This window comes from Dendropsophus ebraccatus, chromosome 4 (genome assembly GCF_027789765.1).
Source record: "Dendropsophus ebraccatus isolate aDenEbr1 chromosome 4, aDenEbr1.pat, whole genome shotgun sequence".
NCBI lineage: Eukaryota > Metazoa > Chordata > Amphibia > Anura > Hylidae > Dendropsophus > Dendropsophus ebraccatus.
Window position 1 is genome coordinate 28,680,268 of NC_091457.1, and position 17,068 is coordinate 28,697,335.

Genomic DNA, 17,068 nt, shown 5'->3' on the forward strand with positions numbered 1-17,068 from the left:
TGAGAACTGAACTTCCTGCCGCTTTCTCATAGACGAAGGCAAGAAAAAAAAAAAAATAATAATAAGATGCCAACATCTGTAAGATTTCCAGTGTGGTCGGTGGGGGGGCATTGAAATAAAGAGTCACTTAAAGGGACACTACACCTTAATGTTGTTACCAAAGCAACTATTATCTTACCCCTGCAAATGCCAAACGCAGCGAGCGCCAACTGTTCACACAGCCCCGGATGTAACATAGGACTGAGGTATCAGGAAGCTTAATGTACAATTGAGAGCTACACAGAAGTCTATGCCAGGATGGGGAACCTGACCCCAATCAGCTGTTGTAAAACTACAATTCCCATTATGCCCAGAGTTAGCTATCCATCATGGCCTGATGGGAATTGTAGTTTTGCAACAGCTGAAGGGCCAGAGGTTCCCCATCACTGATCTATGCCAACAGGTTTCCCACTGCAGCGCCGTACACCTTGAAGAGGCTGCGTCTAGTACTGAAGCTCAGTCCTAATAAAGTTAGGTTGTTTCTGAGCTGGAAGAGTCCATTGTGTGTGTGTGTGTGTGTGTGTGTGGGGGGGGGGGGGGGGGGGGGAGATCTGTGCTGTTCTCTTCCTGGATTCTGGATGATTGTATATGAGCAGCAGTGTGATATGAAGATATCCTGTGTAATATAGAGGAGGAGGAGAAGACATAAGTAGTGTAGCAGTAACCTCCGTCCTCATTGTGGTGTTTTCTCTCTGGGAGTGTGCTTTTCTTCGGTGTTCTATGGCTGCAGCAGGCTGTGTGTGTGTGTGTGTGTGTGTGTGTGTATGTGTGTACTATGGATGCAGCAGGCTGTGTGTGTGTGTGTATGTGTATGTGTGTACTATGGATGCAGCAGGCTGTGTGTGTGTACTATGGATGCAGCAGGCTGTGTGTGTGTGTGTGTGTGTGTGTGTATGTGTGTACTATGGATGCAGCAGGCTGTGTGTGTGCGCTATGGCTACAGCAGGCTGTGTGTGTGTGTGTGCGCGCTATGGCTACAGCAGGCTGTGTGTGTGTGTGTGTGTGTGTGTGTGTGTGTGTGTATGTGTGTACTATGGATGCAGCAGGCTGTGTGTGTGTGTGTGCGCGCGCTATGGCTACAGCAGGCTGTGTGTGTGTGTGTGTGTGTGTGTGTGTGTGTGTGTGTGTGTGTGCGCGCGCTATGGCTACAGCAGGCTGTGTGTGTGTGTGTGTGTGTGTGTGTGTGCGCTATGGCTACAGCAGGCTGTGTGTGTATGTGTATGTGTGTACTATGGATGCAGCAGGCTGTGTGTGCGTGTGTGTGTGTGTGTGTGCGCTATGGCTACAGCAGGCTGTGTGTGTGTTTGAAAGAGAGAGTGTGTGCGGAGGCAGAAATTAAAGCGACTTTCTTCCCACAATCTGCCCCCCCCCCCAAAACCACTTGTACCTTCGGATAGCTGCTTTTAATCCAAGATCTGTCCTGGGGTTTGTTCGGCAGGTGATGCAGTTATTGTCCTAAAAAACTAACTTTTAAACCTGCAGCCCAGTGCCAAACGGCCGTGGCTTAGATTGTGTATGCATTAGACTGGCACAACCTGTTTGTCCCTTCTCATCATTAGGAATGCCACTGGCAGATTTTCTACTATTCATCACCAGTGTCAGTACGGCACATGGGCTGGATCGTTAAGGCACCTGTGCAATGTTTAGACAGGAGAAAATGTTCTAGGGGCATTCCTAATGATGAAGAGGGTGGGGAGGAGGGACAGAGGGGTGGTGTAAAGTTAGGGCACAGATACTCTAAGCCACAGCAGTTTGACTCGGGGCTGCAAGTTTAGAAGTTGTTTTTTAGGACAATAACTGCATCACCTGCCAAACGGACATCAGGACAGATCTAGGATTTAAAGCAGCTATCTGAAGGTACAAGCGGTTTGGGGGGGACAGACTGTGGGTACAGAGTCACTTTAAAGGGGTATTCTGGACAGGTGAAAAATCCAGGGGGGACAGTGGTGGGATCATAATAAGAAAGTCCTAATTACCCGTACCCCAGCAGTGAAGCATCCCTGGTCATGGTCCCCCACTGGCCTCCTGATCCTGTGATGTCTACTCAGCCAATCAGTTAGTGAAGTGGGACACAGCTGCATTTACTGATTGGCTGAGCGGGTAGTTCCTGTGGGGCTGCAAGGATTCAGGAGCACAGACACTGACAGAGAGCTGAAAAAAATATCTGGGCCTATGGCTGAGCCCTCTATATCACTATGTCTTACCCCTCTATATCACAGGGATCTGGCAGTGTTAGAAGTGTGTTTTTGTGTATGATGAATATTAGAAACATAGAAGATTGTCAGCAGGAAAAGACCACCTGCTCCATCTAGTCTAGTTCTGAGTTGTTCAGGACATGGAGGCTGGAGACTGGCTGCATCCACTGCACACACAGGAGAAGCTGCTTATATCTTCAGTACCTCAGCAGTCATCATGTAGGACATTAGGAAGAAGAGTCAGATCTACTTTACACCAGTGTGATAAGTAACTCCCCTGGTGTCTGACCGGCCATTTATGAAGGAGCAGGAGTCCAAGTCGGTCCTGGGGTCAGAGTTGGAGCTGCAGATTACTAACTCCATAGCCCTGGCATGATTTTGATTGTGGCTAAGAAAGTCCTTACTGTCAGTGTACTTTCACTCTATATTGCAGCAGTAGCCAGCTGTTTTACCACTGTACCCAGCATACCCCATAGATTTGTGCCCATTCACATGTGGCTGGCATAATGCTACTAGAATACAAAGCCTACCCCCCCCCCCCCCCCTCCCCCGTTCCCAACAAATCTCCCCTAATACATGCAAGCTTACTCTATTCACTTATAGCTAGTATTTTGGGTGGAGTTGCCCTTTAAGAGAGAAGAATGCAGCTTACACGAGCCAGGGATATAAAGTCTGAAGTTTAACTACCACCCCGCTTAAACAAACCTGAATGAGCGGATTGTATACTTAGGTCGGGATTAGTCATGTAGTCACGGTCTTGTAATAAGAGGGTAAGGAGAATGATAGTCACACACAGCGATTAAACAGTTCATCTCTCCATCTCTGCAGCAGGTGCAATGGTGTCGGCAGGCGCCATCTGCATGAATGGGACGATTCTGTACAATTTCTGCAGCAACAAATCTGCTGTGTGTGAACACTCACAGTGTGTCACATGGCATGCTGGGAGTTGTAGTTATAAATAGGCTGGAAAGCCAGAGACCTGAAACCTGGGCTAAGACTACAACTCACAGAGTGCCCTATGGGGTGTTCTGATATGCTAGGAGTTGTGGCACCATCATAGCTGGAGAGTAGTAGGTTACAGGTTGCTGATCCACAACCTGTGCCTCTCTGGCTGTTGCAGAACTACAACCCCCAGCAGCTCCTGATGGCCATGCCTCTACAACTTATGCAAAACTACAACTCCCAGCATGCCCTGATGGCCATGCCTCTACAACTTATGCAAAACTACAACCCCCAGCATGCCCTGATGGCCATGCCTCTACAACTTATGCAAAACTAAAACTCCCAGCATGCCCTGATGGCCATGCCTCTACAACTTATGCAAAACTACAACTCCCAGCATGCCCTGATGGCCATGCCTCTACAACTTATGCAAAACTACAACTCCCAGCATGCCCTGATGGCCATGCCTCTACAACTTATGCAAAACTACAACCCCCAGCATGCCCTGACGGCCATGCCTCTACAACTTATGCAAAACTACAACTCCCAGCATGCCCTGATGGCCATGCCTCTACAACTTTATGCAAAACTACAACTCCCAGCAGCCCCTGATGGCCATGCCTCTACAGCTGTTGCAGAACTACAACCCCCAGCATGCCGAGAAAGTGGTTTCTACTTGGCTCTTGCAAAACTACAACTCCTAGCATGCTGGACCCAGGGCGCGGATCGCTGCTTTAGATTACAGAAATGGAAATTCATGCAACTATTTGCAATTTGGGGACGTTTTTAAAGTCGTGCCAGCCTACGTGCCTTTAAATGTCACCATGTTAGGATCAATAAACTGCCGACAAAGATGGATACAAGGACAGGAAGAGCCGAGGGGCAACCCTGGCACACAGAAGAAACCTGACAATGCCACCCTGACACTAACATGTCAGGTGTTTCTAAAGGTGGGCATGCCAACCCTGGCACCTAGAAGGGGGGATGTCAGTTCTAGTGCATGGACAGAAATGGCCATAAGTCAGCCCAAAGGTGGCAATCGTGGGCACCTGAAGATGTCTTTTGGGCAAAAACCAATGCTTCAGGGTGGCACATAAAGCAGATTATGTCACTGCCAACCATGACACTTTGGGCAGGACAGACTGGCATGGCAATAGCCACCCTAGAGCAACCTATTGGTCCTGATCCCCAGGGAGCACATTACATAGGAGGATGTGGCCCTGGGTTGGCACTGCCCAGGGATCCTGCCACACATACAGCACTGTAGAAAACCACAGATACATTTTATCTATTAACGCATTAGGATATGTTCACTCTTAGAGGATACACTGCATTTCAATAGGGAAGCCACAAGATACAATGTGAACATACAGGGACAAAACGCACGTTAAAAACCGCAACAAAAAAGCAGGGTGTGAACACTGTCACCCATTCCCATCAGAGACAAGGGGGCAACTTCCACTGAGCTGCATGAATTGTAGACTGATGGGTAAGTCAGATGCACGTGAGGCCCCCGGTGGCACCTGGTCATGTGACCCATGACGTGTCCCCGCCCCTCTCACCTCCGGCCCCGGTGTCCGTGTGACAGCGATGATCCTTCTGCCCCCACAGCTCCTCCCGTGTCTTCACCAACACACAAATATCCGGGATCTGGGCGGAAAGGGAAACCGTGTCGCCATAACAACCACGTCCTCCCACTGTCACTACTTCTTTCCCCTGTTGTCTCCGCCCATTTGGGCGGGGCTACCTGACAATCGTTTACGCCTTTCTGGGAATTGTAGTCTAACATGACGAGTAAGTAGTACACAGGCTACGGGGATGATGGCTTACCTATAAGGTGCGGGAACAGCAAAATATAACAAGGAAAGCGGTAATTTCTAACGTTGCGCTGGTCGGAACCAATGTGCCCGGGTCACGTTTGCGGCAGTACGCTAATTTGACTGGACTTCCGGTAAGTGTCGCTGCCGCATGTTTATTTCCGGTTGGGTGGCTGCTGATAGGTATGTGATAGATAGTGCTGGCGGGTGATAATATGCAGGAAGGGTAGATATAGGGAGCTGTATTCCTCGCCCAGGCTGGGACATGTAGTTCCACAGCAGCCAATGAACTGCAGTATTCCCCAACCTGGGGCATACTGGGAGTTGTAGTTTTGACAGCTGGGAATCACTGCCCTATTGTAGAGCATACTGGGTCATGTAGTCCCATTGCAGGAAAACAGCAGTGTGATGTATGAAGCACAATCCTACTATCTTGAGTATCCTACCCCCATGTTGTCACTCACCAGTCTTCTAAAAAGTTCAGGGTTGTAGAATTTTTTAAAATTAAGTAGAAAAAATCTGCAACCCAGTAACCTGCTTTTCATTTTCATTCCTACAGTTTCCAAGACCTCTGCATGCTGTCAGTGACTGGCAACATTATTGCACTTATCCAGAAGCAAAATCAGGTATACTGACAGATATAATGATGAGGAACTGCTGTATATAGACTGACAGGTGTGAGGATGAGGTACTGCTGTATATAGACTGACTGATGTAGGGATGAGGTACTGCTGTATATAGACTGACTGATGTAGGGATGAGGTACTGCTGTATATAGACTGATAGCTGTGAGGTACTGCTGTATATAGACTGATAGGCGGGAGGTACTGCTGTATATAGACTGATAGGTGTGAGGTAATGCTGTATATAGACGTACAGATGTGATGATGAGGTACTGCTGTATATAGACTGATAGGTGTAAGAATGAGGTACTGCTGTATATAGACTGACAGGTGTGAGGATGAGGTACTGCTGTATATAGACTGACAGGTGTATGGATGAGGTACTGCCGTATATAGACTGACAGGTGTGAGGACTAGGTACTGCTCTATATAGACACAGATGAGATGATGAGGTACTGCTGTATATAGACTTACAGATGAGATGATGAGGTACTGCTGTATATAGACTTACAGATGAGATGATAAGGTACTACTGTATATAGACTTACAGATGAGATAATGAGGTACTGCTGTATATAGTGTGAGGATGTATATAGGTGTGAGGATGAGGTACTGACCAGCTGTGTCAGTACAGTAGCACAAACATTTAAACAGTTACAGAGCTCCAGGCATCTTAATGAATGATGATGCCGGGAGGTCTGCTCCACAGAATATTGTCCGTGCACGGACAGTATTTCTCGGATGTGTAAATGACCCCTTAAAGGTCACTGTGCTACATAAGAATTATCTATATACTGCTTATGGTAGATGGGAGCCTTATCATACTTTAATATTTTGCATTGGGACGCATTACACCTCAGATGTGGCCAGGATTACAGAAATGGCCAGCTGGGCTATCCTGCACGGTCAGCACATCTCCCACCACTGGCTGACATAGCCATCCAGGTCCGTGGTGAGATGCAACAACACCATGGGCAGTCTGGTTTCTGAGGGTGTTATGCAGTATACTTGCTGGGCATTGCATGGTTGTCTTTGGCTGCCCATTGGGTGGAAGAATATGGCTGTGCAGGCTGTTCAGTTCACAGAGGATTGCCTGGGCTATACATTTTTTGCACACTGTTGAAAGGTGCTGATGCCAATGCCCCATAACTAGCTTGTTCTTAATCTATATGTAGACATAGCTATCTGTCTCTTTGTCTGTCTGCAGGTTGTATGACTTCACCAGTCTCCTCTCAGCCTGTGGACTGCACACAGGATGCCATTCATAAGGCTCTGCACACACTCCCTTGTGGCATGGCCCTGGGTCCCTCTCTGTCACTGAATGGGCTCGCTTTGTATTGCGTTGGCAGACCTTTGTCCAGCGGCAGTCTTATTCCTTTCTGCAGTGCTGCGGATGAAGTGTCAGCCCATGAGGTGAGCAGTGTATGTGAGCATCAGCGATCAGTGTCACTCAGTCTCTACTCTGATACATTCACCCACTTATTATGTCCTCACAGGAAGCTCACACTTCATCATTACCAGGAGAAGGGGTATGCTGGTGGCTAAGGTAGGTGTTACTAAGTGAAGACTTTTATTTTGCAACTTTTTTCATGCCTTTGGAACTTTGTGTGCAATATATAATAGCAACAATAAGATTGCAAGAAATCTATGTCACATGCTGCACAAAAACTCTGCAAGGAAATTGAGCTGTAGTCCAGGTTTTAAACCCACAAAATGTCGTTTCGGGCTCTGTTCACACTATGTATGAGACAGGCTGTTCCGTGACCCGGTCGGGTTACGGAACGGCTGGTCTCTGAAAAGATCATGCCGACCGGTACTGCAGTACCAGCCAGATGATCTTTAGTGCTTCCAAGTTCTGATGTGGGTGCATCATAACTCCCCACTGCACACAATGGAGCTCCACTGTGTGCACTGACAGTGTTTTCTGCGGCCGCTATTCATTGAATAGCAGCTGCAGAAAACTGACATGTAATTTTCTTGCGGCGCCGCTTGGGATCCCGGCCGAAGTGTATTCTATGGGGGGGTCTTATATTAGGCCCTGCCCCCTTTCCCCCGGAAGGATTCAGTAAGCGGCACACGCCTCTTAGTGAATCCGGCCGGCTGCCTGAATCTGCGTGCGGTGTACTAAATGTACACCTGCTTCCAGGTGTAGATTTTGATAATAATTTACGCCTCCTCCCCGCCTTATCACGCCCACCCAAGTTCCCCCAGCCCGCCCATCGGGCAAGCAAGGCATACGAGAGGCCTACGCCAGGGAGAAGGTGCGAATCTGCATGTTCTCCCTGGCGTATCTTTCATAAATGTCCCCCTGTGTGTATACACTCCGGCCGGGATTCCCTCAGAAGGCAGCCTCATACTGCAAATACATTGCAGGTTTTCTGTGGATTTTCCCCATTGGCTTGTATTGGAAAGTCAGATTCAGTAGTAAATCTGCAGCGTTAATGATTTTGCTGTGGAAACATACAAACATGGCACTAACATCATCCACAGCTATTTCCACAATGATAAAGCTGCAAAACTTGGTACACATATAAAAATCTCCAGTAAGAGCGTCCTCAGTTAAAGCGCTATTCCAGTATACAATAGTTGAATTCATTCTAAAGGCTAATCGTCAGAATCGTCACCACATAGTTGTAACATGTTTCCAGTTTGTCAGAAGTCAGAAGTTTTTATCAGTCGGGATCCGGGTGCTGAGAACCCCGCCGGTCCCTAGAATGAAGGGGCAGACACGCTCAGCAGCACGCACACTCTGCTCATCTCAGCTTCATCTATATCTCACTGCTAATACTAGCAGTCTACGGAATTATAATGGGAGCCTATGGAACTTCCAGCAGATGGCTCATATTACAAGTTTTTAGCAGAGAAGAGAGTGTCTGCCTCTTCGTTCTTGCGGTCAGCTGGGGTCTCTGCACCCGGACCCTGACCGTTGCAAACTTCTAATATGTCGCTATGACATGTCAGAGGTTTTTCTTACACTTTAGGTTATTGTTAGGGCAACATTAAAGTGGCCATACACCGTCCTGTGTTTTCTATGGGGAGGGGCAGACTGCTCCAAGAACAAATGGGTCTGGCACAATGGAATCAACTACTTCATCTATTGGTGGAGTCTTGGGAGACCCCCATATACTTTATACTGGCACTCGTGGGGGGGGGGGTCAGGCCATCATAGATATAAAATGTATGGGGACCTTCAGTGTGTTGTAACATCTGGCTTGCTGAACAACATACCTGGGGTCCATTTCGAATGGACCTTAAACGTTATACTTCGGCCAAAAATTAGGCAGTCAGTATAAGGTGTATGGGGGGATCCTGAAACTCCACCGACATTATCTGTCGTGTCCGTTATTGAAGGCGTATTGCCACCATAAGTCCCCAGGGTTAATACAGAGGGTCTCCCCAGTCTCCAGTCCTGTCCATTTAATCATGCTCCATGATACTTTGGGGTGGGGTTTGGTTAAAAGACAGAGTTTATTTTATGGCAGATCTTGCCAGGTCATGTTCTTCAGGACTTCTCTGTAAATTATGCTGTTTTACAGGTTTATAGGAAGAAGTAAAAAGGAAGAAAATGTGAAATTCTGCAGACTTAGAGGAGTTCTCCATCTCCAGGTTACTACATCAATCCAGCCAGGTTCTGAGCTGCTCCTTCCCCCAGAGGATATTGAGGATAGTAAAGACACAGCTCCATGTTCCCCAGATTCCATAAGTGACCATCCTGCCCATGATCGGATGCAGTTACCTGCAGCGACAGATGGTGACAGACAGGAGTTTTTGGCAGGATTAAAATGTCTATCATCATCACTTCAACCTGATATGCTGGTTGTGATTCCTCAACCAAAGTGCTTAGCAGAAGGATCTGAACTCAAGGAATCAGCAGTCACTGCAGAGCAAGAGAGGGTCACATCACCGTTCGCTCCAGAACCAGAGGGAGCTAAGCTTTCTGTTACTGCAGATGTAACTACGGCTATCTCCCCATGTACCTCCACAGAAGAGGCCACCCCAACTACAGGTCTGTCTTACTTCCATCTTATAAAGGGATAGCTTATCATTAGAATATGGCATCTGATTGGTCTGACAGCTAGGACCTCTGCGATCTTCAGAACAGGTCCCTGAGTTTTTGTAATAAATAGAGCAGTGAGTGGTGCATGTATACTTCCACTCCATTTATTTTCTGTGGCAGCTACCAAATACAGCCAAGCATTGTACTTGTCTATCTTTGGCAGCATAATAGACAATAAATGGAGCAGTGATTCGCATGCGTGACTTTTTAAAATTCTTTCTGGGGATAAGACATATGCAATCTGATACCTTTCCCGTATCCTGTGGATAAGGATATGTTGTTTAAAGGGAACCTGTCACCCCCCGCGCCGGGGTGACAGGCTCCCGACCCCCCCCGTTAGAGCCCCATATACTTACCTAATCCCGCCGGGTCCCGCTTCTGGAGGTGGTCGGGTGACGGAGATCTCAGCCGCTGCAGCCCGGCGCGCGCGCTGAGAGATGAGTCCAACACCCATAGAGAATGACAGGAGAGTCCAGCGCTCTGTCATTCTCTATGAGCTTTGGACTCATCTCTCAGCGCGCGCGCCGGGCTGCAGCGGCTGAGATCTCCGTCACCCGACCACCTCCAGAAGCGGGACCCGGCGGGATTAGGTAAGTATATGGGGCTCTAACGGGGGGTCGGGAGCCTGTCACCCCGCCACGGGGGGTGACAGGTTCCCTTTAAACTCTGAATTCCCCTTTAGTGATCTGCCTGGCTTCAAGCTCTAGGACCCTGATTAATTCTTAGTATAAAGGGAACAGATCACTGGTTTTGCACTAAGCCCCTTTCCAAGTTTTCCTGCACAGCAGTCTCTGGGCCCACCTATTATGCAGCAAACTGCAGGGTGGCCCTATTCACTTGAATGGAGAGGCAGATTGGGTGGCTGAGAGTGCTGCTTTGCAGGGTAAATCAAGGGAATGCAGCGATCTACCAGTGCTGCATCTTCCTTCTCCGGATTTCTGAGGTCACAGAGATTGGACCTTGTCAATCAGAAACAGATGGCATATCTGAACAGTTTAGCTCCATTCACATTAGAACTGAGCTTCAAAACCTCATCCAAACAAGAATTGTGCTGTTTCTGAAAGAAAACGGCCTTGCTTTTCTAAGCCTAGTTAACCACTTTAAATTAGAATTATCCACATGATATAACATGATGCATCGAGCGATGCAAGTGCACAATGGGCAGTGCATTTTCCAGGGCAACCATTTGACTCCTGAAGAGTATAGTGTATGGTTTGTGTTAATTAGAATTGAACTCATACATGATGTCGACCAGGCCTCCTATAGTTGCCTTTTACCACCCAGAGCTGGCTACCATCTGTCCTTGCTGAGTCTTGTAGTAATTACTATTACGCAACTAGTAATTAGATTATACAACTGGAAATACTCCATATCAGTGTTGCATAATGGGCAGGAATAGTGATAATGTATATACATATAGTAGCTTATTCTAAAAAGGTATTTGTAACAACCGACATGCACTAAGTTCCTCTAACTATGTTATTTTCATCATCCACAGATGCGATGACTAGTAGCATGTCCAGCACTATAAAGTCTCCAAGTTTCTCACCAGTGAAATCTACCCATAAAACTCACGTGTCCAGTGTCCCTGCGGCTGAGCGAGTCTATGATAGCACTAATAAACCAAAGGCCATGGAGCATAAGAAGAAAGCACAAGAAGAAAAGAATGAGGTGAGTGGTGACAGTGTGGAAGTACAAGATGCAAAACCATACAATGGCCAAGATAGAGGAAGCTCCAAAAGAAAATGCTCTGCCATTGCAGAAAACCAAGTTAGAGTGCCCAGACTGGAGGAGCGCAGGAATCCTCAAGACCTAAAGAAAGTCAATGGGACTAAAAGGACAAAACCAAAAGACCAATCTGAACGCAAATTCCAATGTAAAGACTGCGACAAAAGCTTCTTCCAACTGGGTCATTTAAAGAGACATAGCTTCATACACAGCGGACTCAAACCGTACTTGTGTCCAGAGTGTGGGAAGGAATACTGCTCCGAGGAAAGCTTCAAAGCTCATTTACTAAGTCACCAGGGTCTGCGCCCCTTCAAGTGTTCCCAGTGCGATAAGGCATACGGCACCCAGCGTGACCTGAAGGAGCACTCTGTACTCCACACAGGACAGCGCCCTTATCGCTGTGAGGACTGTGGGAAGAGCTTTGCACGGCGGCCGACCCTTCGCATTCACCGTAAGAACTACTGCACGCCTCGGGCCACTGAGATAAAGACTCTGCTGCAGTGCGGAATCTGTCACAAGCAACTGGCCAACATCTGTTCCCTACGAAACCACATGCTAATACACACAGGGGAGAAGCCATACACGTGTTCAGAGTGCGGCAGCTCTTTCCGTCACAGAGGAAATTTGAGAATCCATCAAAGACTGCACACCGGTGAGAAACCTTATAAATGCCAGTACTGTGGAGACGCGTTCCCACAGCAGCCTGAACTCAAGCGGCATCTAATCATACACACAGGGGAAATGCATTTGTGTACTGTGTGCGGCAAAGCATTAAAAGACCCTCATACATTGCGGGCCCATGAGCGATTACACACAGGTGATCGCCCCTTTCTCTGCAAGTACTGCGGCAAATCTTACCCCATTGCCACCAAGCTCCGACGGCATCTTAAATCTCATCTGGAAGAAAAGCCATTCCGCTGCCATGTGTGCGGGATGGGTTACTCCTTTCAGCACAGCCTAAACCGTCATCTTCATAGCCATAGAGATGAAGGGCAGAAAGCTGTCATTGTGGGTACCAAAGCAGTAACAATGGAGGACACTGAGCCAGGGCATACGCTGGTGTTGGTACAAGTTGATGAGAGCTCAGAAAAGATATTGGTTGCTGGTTGCACAGAGAACTCTGAGCTGGTAACATCCCACAGTCCCATGTTGCTTCCTATCAACCCAGAAACATTGGAGGTACATTCAGGAAGGGACCTTGAGGATGGGATCCTGCAAAAAGAACATAGCCCCAGTGTATTACTGGTCTCCCAGACTCTTGAGTTTAGCACAGTAGGGGAGGTGGTAGTGGAAATAGGGGTGTAACGCTGAGCCTCTGTATTGTCTTTATAAAAAGTTTCATCTCTGATTTGCTGCATTTGTTCATGTCTGATTTGTCTCATTCAATTTTTGACAGATTTAAAGTGGCTATCCAGGTTTATAAAATGAATGGCCTCCTCCTATCTGTTTTAGGCCATGTTCACACAACGTACTAACTTCATTAATAACAGCCGTTTTTTTCAGTGAAAAGCATGTCCGTTGTTAAAGAAATCAATACATTTGCACTGATTTCAAAGCAAGGTAAGATCCGTCCTCACAACCCCTTGTAGTTTACATTGCATGCATACAGGATTTGCTTCCCATTTTACGCTGCAGATTACAGGTGCAGCCATGGGAATCGGATCTGAACAAATCTCAAACACACTGTGTGGGAATTTACAGTGGGAACCTATGGGTGAAAGATTGAGGAACAGATCTGCTCAAGAGCTGTACGCACAATATCATAGGTTCTTAATTAAAGGAGACATTCAGCGAAAATTTTTATTTAAAGCGTAACTGTCATTTCAGGGTCATTTTTCTGAAAACATTAAATATCAACAGTACAAGCGATTTTAAGAAACTCTGTAATAGGTTTTATGTACTAAAAGAGTTTCCTTCTGTAGTGAAAAAGCAATCTCCCAGCCTCCCCCCTCACATCATAAGCAGCAGGATTTCTGTCTCCATTATGTGGCTATGGAGAGGGGAGGGGCTGTTAGGAGTGACTGAGCACGGAGGATTTCTGCACAGCACAACACCCTGCAATCTTCTCTCAGTAAGATCATAGATAAGCAATGACCTTTCTGACCCCAGAATCCAGCGTTTTAGGTGCCCAGAAAGTCTACAAACAGCTGACCTTCATGTCACCTCTTCCTGCTCCCTTATCTCCCTCAACCCCCCCCCCCCCTTCATAGGCTTACAATGGAGAGAGCAGAACCCGTCTTCACTGGCTTCTCTGTAATGAAGACGTGTTTGCCTGATAATGCACAGATAAGAAGTCAGGGGGGGAGGCTGGGAAACTGCTTCTTGAGTACAGAAGGAGGCTTTTTTGGCTGATAAAACCTATTACAGAGTTTCTTAAAATCACTTATACTACTGATTTCTGCAATAAAAAAAAAAATTACAGTTACGCTTTAAGTATTGTATTCCCCCCCCCCCCCCCCCCAATACTTTTTCCTAAACTTCTCCTTTAAAGGGGTTATCCAGCACTACAAAAACACGACCCTCCAGCTGTTGTAAAACTACAGGTTATCTTTGGCTGACCAGGCATGATGGGAATTGTAGTTTTTCAATAGCTGGAGGGCCTGAGTTTGTCACCCCTGCACTTGAGAAATCAAGTGTCCTATAGGCAATGTATCTGTATGGGTCCTTACCATCAATTTGGGATCTGACCATGGTTGGGTTCTAGTATCAATTTTTAAATAAAATACGGTTCAGGGAAGAAAAAGAGTGCTGCACCTCACACCTATGGCTGATACTAGTACCTCTCGGCTGCATAAAAAACATCAGAATTCTGTATGTGAATTGATCAAGCCACACTGCCCCATGTACCTCGTGCAGGTATCTGATACACATGGGTCCCTACACTAAGTCCACACTGTGCCAGTCAGCGACCACCACCCCCGCAGGCGTGCACAGTCAGGGAAGGGAGGCCATGGAACGGCCCTGCAACCCCCATGCCACAGGACCAGACCCAAAAATGCCACACCAAAACCCAGCCAGCACCACCGGTGGAGGAAGCTGCCCCCAAACAGCACAAGTCTGGATAAGGTATTGCACTCATCATAGCTATCAAAGATAGAATGGGACAGACAGGAGGGATTAAAACCATGAGCACTCAGGTGTCTCCTGCTAATTGCGGTCATGTGGGTCTTACCAGGAGGAGTGCAAAACACGGAGAAAAGAGAGAAACAAAATACGGTTCAGGGAAGAAAAAGAGTGCTGCACCTCACACCTATGGCTGATACTAGTACCTCTCGGCTGCATAAAAAACATCAGAATTCTGTATGTGAATTGATCAAGCCACACTGCCCCATGTACCTCGTGCAGGTATCTGATACACATGGGTCCCTACACTAAGTCCACACTGTGCCAGTCAGCGACCACCACCCCTGCAGGCGTGCACAGTCAGGGAAGGGAGGCCATGGAACGGCCCTGCAACCCCCATGCCACAGGACCAGACCCAAAAATGCCACACCAAAACCCAGCCAGCACCACCGGTGGAGGAAGCTGCCCCCAAACAGCACAAGTCTGGATAAGGTATTGCACTCACCATAGCTATCAAAGATAGAATGGGACAGACAGGAGGGATTAAAACCATGAGCACTCAGGTGTCTCCTGCTAATTGCGGTCATGTGGGTCTTACCAGGAGGAGTGCAAAACACGGAGAAAAGAGAGAAACAAAATACGGTTCAGGGAAGAAAAAGAGTGCTGCACCTCACACCTATGGCTGATACTAGTACCTCTCGGCTGCATAAAAAACATCAGAATTCTGTATGTGAATTGATCAAGCCACACTGCCCCATGTACCTTGTGCAGGTATCTGGTACACATGGGTCCCTACACTAAGTCCACACTGTGCCAGTCAGCGACCACCATCCCCGCAGGCGTGCACAGTCAGGGAAGGGAGGCCATGGAACGGCCCTGCAACCCCCATGCCGCAGGACCAGACCCAAAAATGCCATACCAAAACCCAGCCAGCACCACTGGCGGAGGAAGCTGCCCCCAAACAGCACAAGTCTGGATAAGGTATTGCACTCACCATAGCTATCAAAGATAGAATGGGACAGACAGGAGGGATTAAAACCATGAGCACTCAGGTGTCTCCTGCTAATTGCGGTCATGTGGGTCTTACTAGGAGGAGTGCAAAACACAGAGAAAAGAGAGAAACAAAATACGGTTCAGGGAAGAAAAAGTGCTGCACCTCACACCTATGGCTGATACTAGTACTAGGTGGGGCTTTTTGGGTCTGGTCCTGTGACATTGGGGTTGCAGGGCCGTTCCATGGCCTCCCTTCCCTGCATGTGCACGCTTTGCGGGGTTGGCGGTCGCTGACCGACACGGTGTGGAGTTAGCGTAGGGACCCGTGTGGACCAGAGGACCTGCGCGGTGGTACAAGGAGCAATTTGGCTTGATCAATTCATATACAGACACTCTGGTGTTGATTTTTAATACAGGCCTAGCGGCATTAGTATCAGCCGTAGATGGGATGTGCAGCGGTTCCATTCTCTCCAGTTCGTATTTCACAGTTCTCCCTCTCTGAACAGCTCGCACTCCTTTATAAGACCCACATGACCAAAATTAGCAGGATATGCCTGTGTTCACATGTCTGGACCTTATGTCTTCCCCATTCTGTGAGAGCAGCAATGGTAAGTGTAATACCATATCCATACTTGTGTCGTTTGGGGGCAGCCTTCCCCGCCGGTGGTGCTGGCTGGGTTTTGGTGGGGCTTTTTGGGTCTGGTCCTGTGACATTGGGGTTGCAGGGCCGTTCCATGGCCTCCCTTCCCTGCATGTGCACGCTTTGCGGGGTTGGCGGTCGCTGACCGACACGGTGTGGAGTTAGCGTAAGGACCCGTGTGGACCAGAGGACCTGCGCGGTGGTACACAGGGCAATATGGCTTGATCAATTCATTTACAGACACTCTGGTGTTGATTTTTAATATAGGCCTAGCGGCATTAGTATCAGCCATAGATGGGATGTGCAGCCGTTCCATTCTCTCCAGTTCAAATTTTTAAATAAAAACATCTAAACACCTTTCAGCCCTTCAAAAAAAAAGACACTGCCTCATATGTGTGGGTGGGACCAAATTGGACTATGCATAAACCAAATTGAGCCAGTGATGGATCAATACAATAGATGCTGAAGTATGCTGATGCCCTAAAGCAGTAAAACTCTCTGTCTGCATCCTAATAGGTTTGGTTGGAAAGTGCTGACCCACATTAGGAACATTATTTTCTTGTGCCAATAGGTTTTAGAGACGTAATATACAACGCTTCATATATGAGCTATATTACTGGAGGTATTTATCAGTGGTATAGCACCACCTATTGGCAGCAGAAGGGCATTAGAGTTTACATGCTGAATCTGCTAGGTACAACTAACAGTGTAACAGTGGCTATCATATTATAAAGATCCCACTTGCATTTGATGTGGCTACATTCTTTACAATTGTTAAAGGTTCTTAGTTACTAAGTTGTATATTTTCACACACAGCTGATAAGGAAATATACTATAGCACTTAAATGAATACTGTAACACAAGAGAAGCTATTCAGGGAGCTTATCGAAGCTTCTGGTTCTGCAAGGGTTAAAAGCACAGGGCCGTTTTTACAGACTTAGGCCATGTTCACACACTGTATGAACATCGGC

The 17,068-nt window shown here is 47.4% G+C and overlaps 2 protein-coding genes across 5 annotated transcripts in view; one reads left to right on the forward strand and one right to left on the reverse strand.

The window, feature by feature from the left end:
• The window catches only part of ARHGAP1 (Rho GTPase activating protein 1), a 36,423-nt gene extending 31,353 nt beyond the window's left edge, over positions 1-5,070 (reverse strand). Inside the window, exon 1 of one of the 2 annotated variants that reach the window (XM_069965375.1) lies at positions 5,007-5,070. The gene's annotated coding sequence lies outside the window, so the exon portion shown is untranslated. Of the gene's footprint in view, positions 1-4,738; positions 4,902-5,006 lie in introns of those variants that run through there. The other variant, XM_069965374.1, reaches the window with a different exon arrangement.
• Positions 4,720-12,749, forward strand: ZNF408 (zinc finger protein 408). Of its 3 annotated transcripts, none has more exons than XM_069965371.1 (6): positions 4,720-5,127; positions 5,553-5,619; positions 6,824-7,029; positions 7,113-7,162; positions 9,153-9,622; positions 11,172-12,749. In XM_069965371.1, the coding sequence occupies exons 3-6, from the start codon at positions 6,829-6,831 to the stop codon at positions 12,704-12,706; spliced, it is 2,256 nt and encodes a 751-aa protein (XP_069821472.1). In that variant the 5' UTR covers positions 4,720-5,127; positions 5,553-5,619; positions 6,824-6,828; the 3' UTR covers positions 12,707-12,749. The 3 variants fall into 3 exon arrangements, with proteins under 3 accessions (XP_069821472.1, XP_069821474.1, XP_069821473.1); XM_069965373.1 differs by having other exon boundaries at positions 4,720-4,970; XM_069965372.1 differs by lacking the exon at positions 4,720-5,127 and adding an exon at positions 5,133-5,176.
• The last annotated feature ends 4,319 nt before the right edge of the window (positions 12,750-17,068 follow it).

Excerpts from the sequence above, each read along its gene's own strand:
- ZNF408 (XM_069965371.1), top strand. The coding sequence starts at position 6,829 with ATGACTTCACCAGTCTCCTCTCAGCCTGTGGACTGCACACAGGATGCC. Across the intron at positions 7,030-7,112 it reads ATGAAGTGTCAGCCCATGAG|GAAGCTCACACTTCATCATT; the intron begins GTGAGCAGTGTA and ends ATGTCCTCACAG. Across the intron at positions 9,623-11,171 it reads AGAGGCCACCCCAACTACAG|ATGCGATGACTAGTAGCATG; the intron begins GTCTGTCTTACT and ends CATCATCCACAG.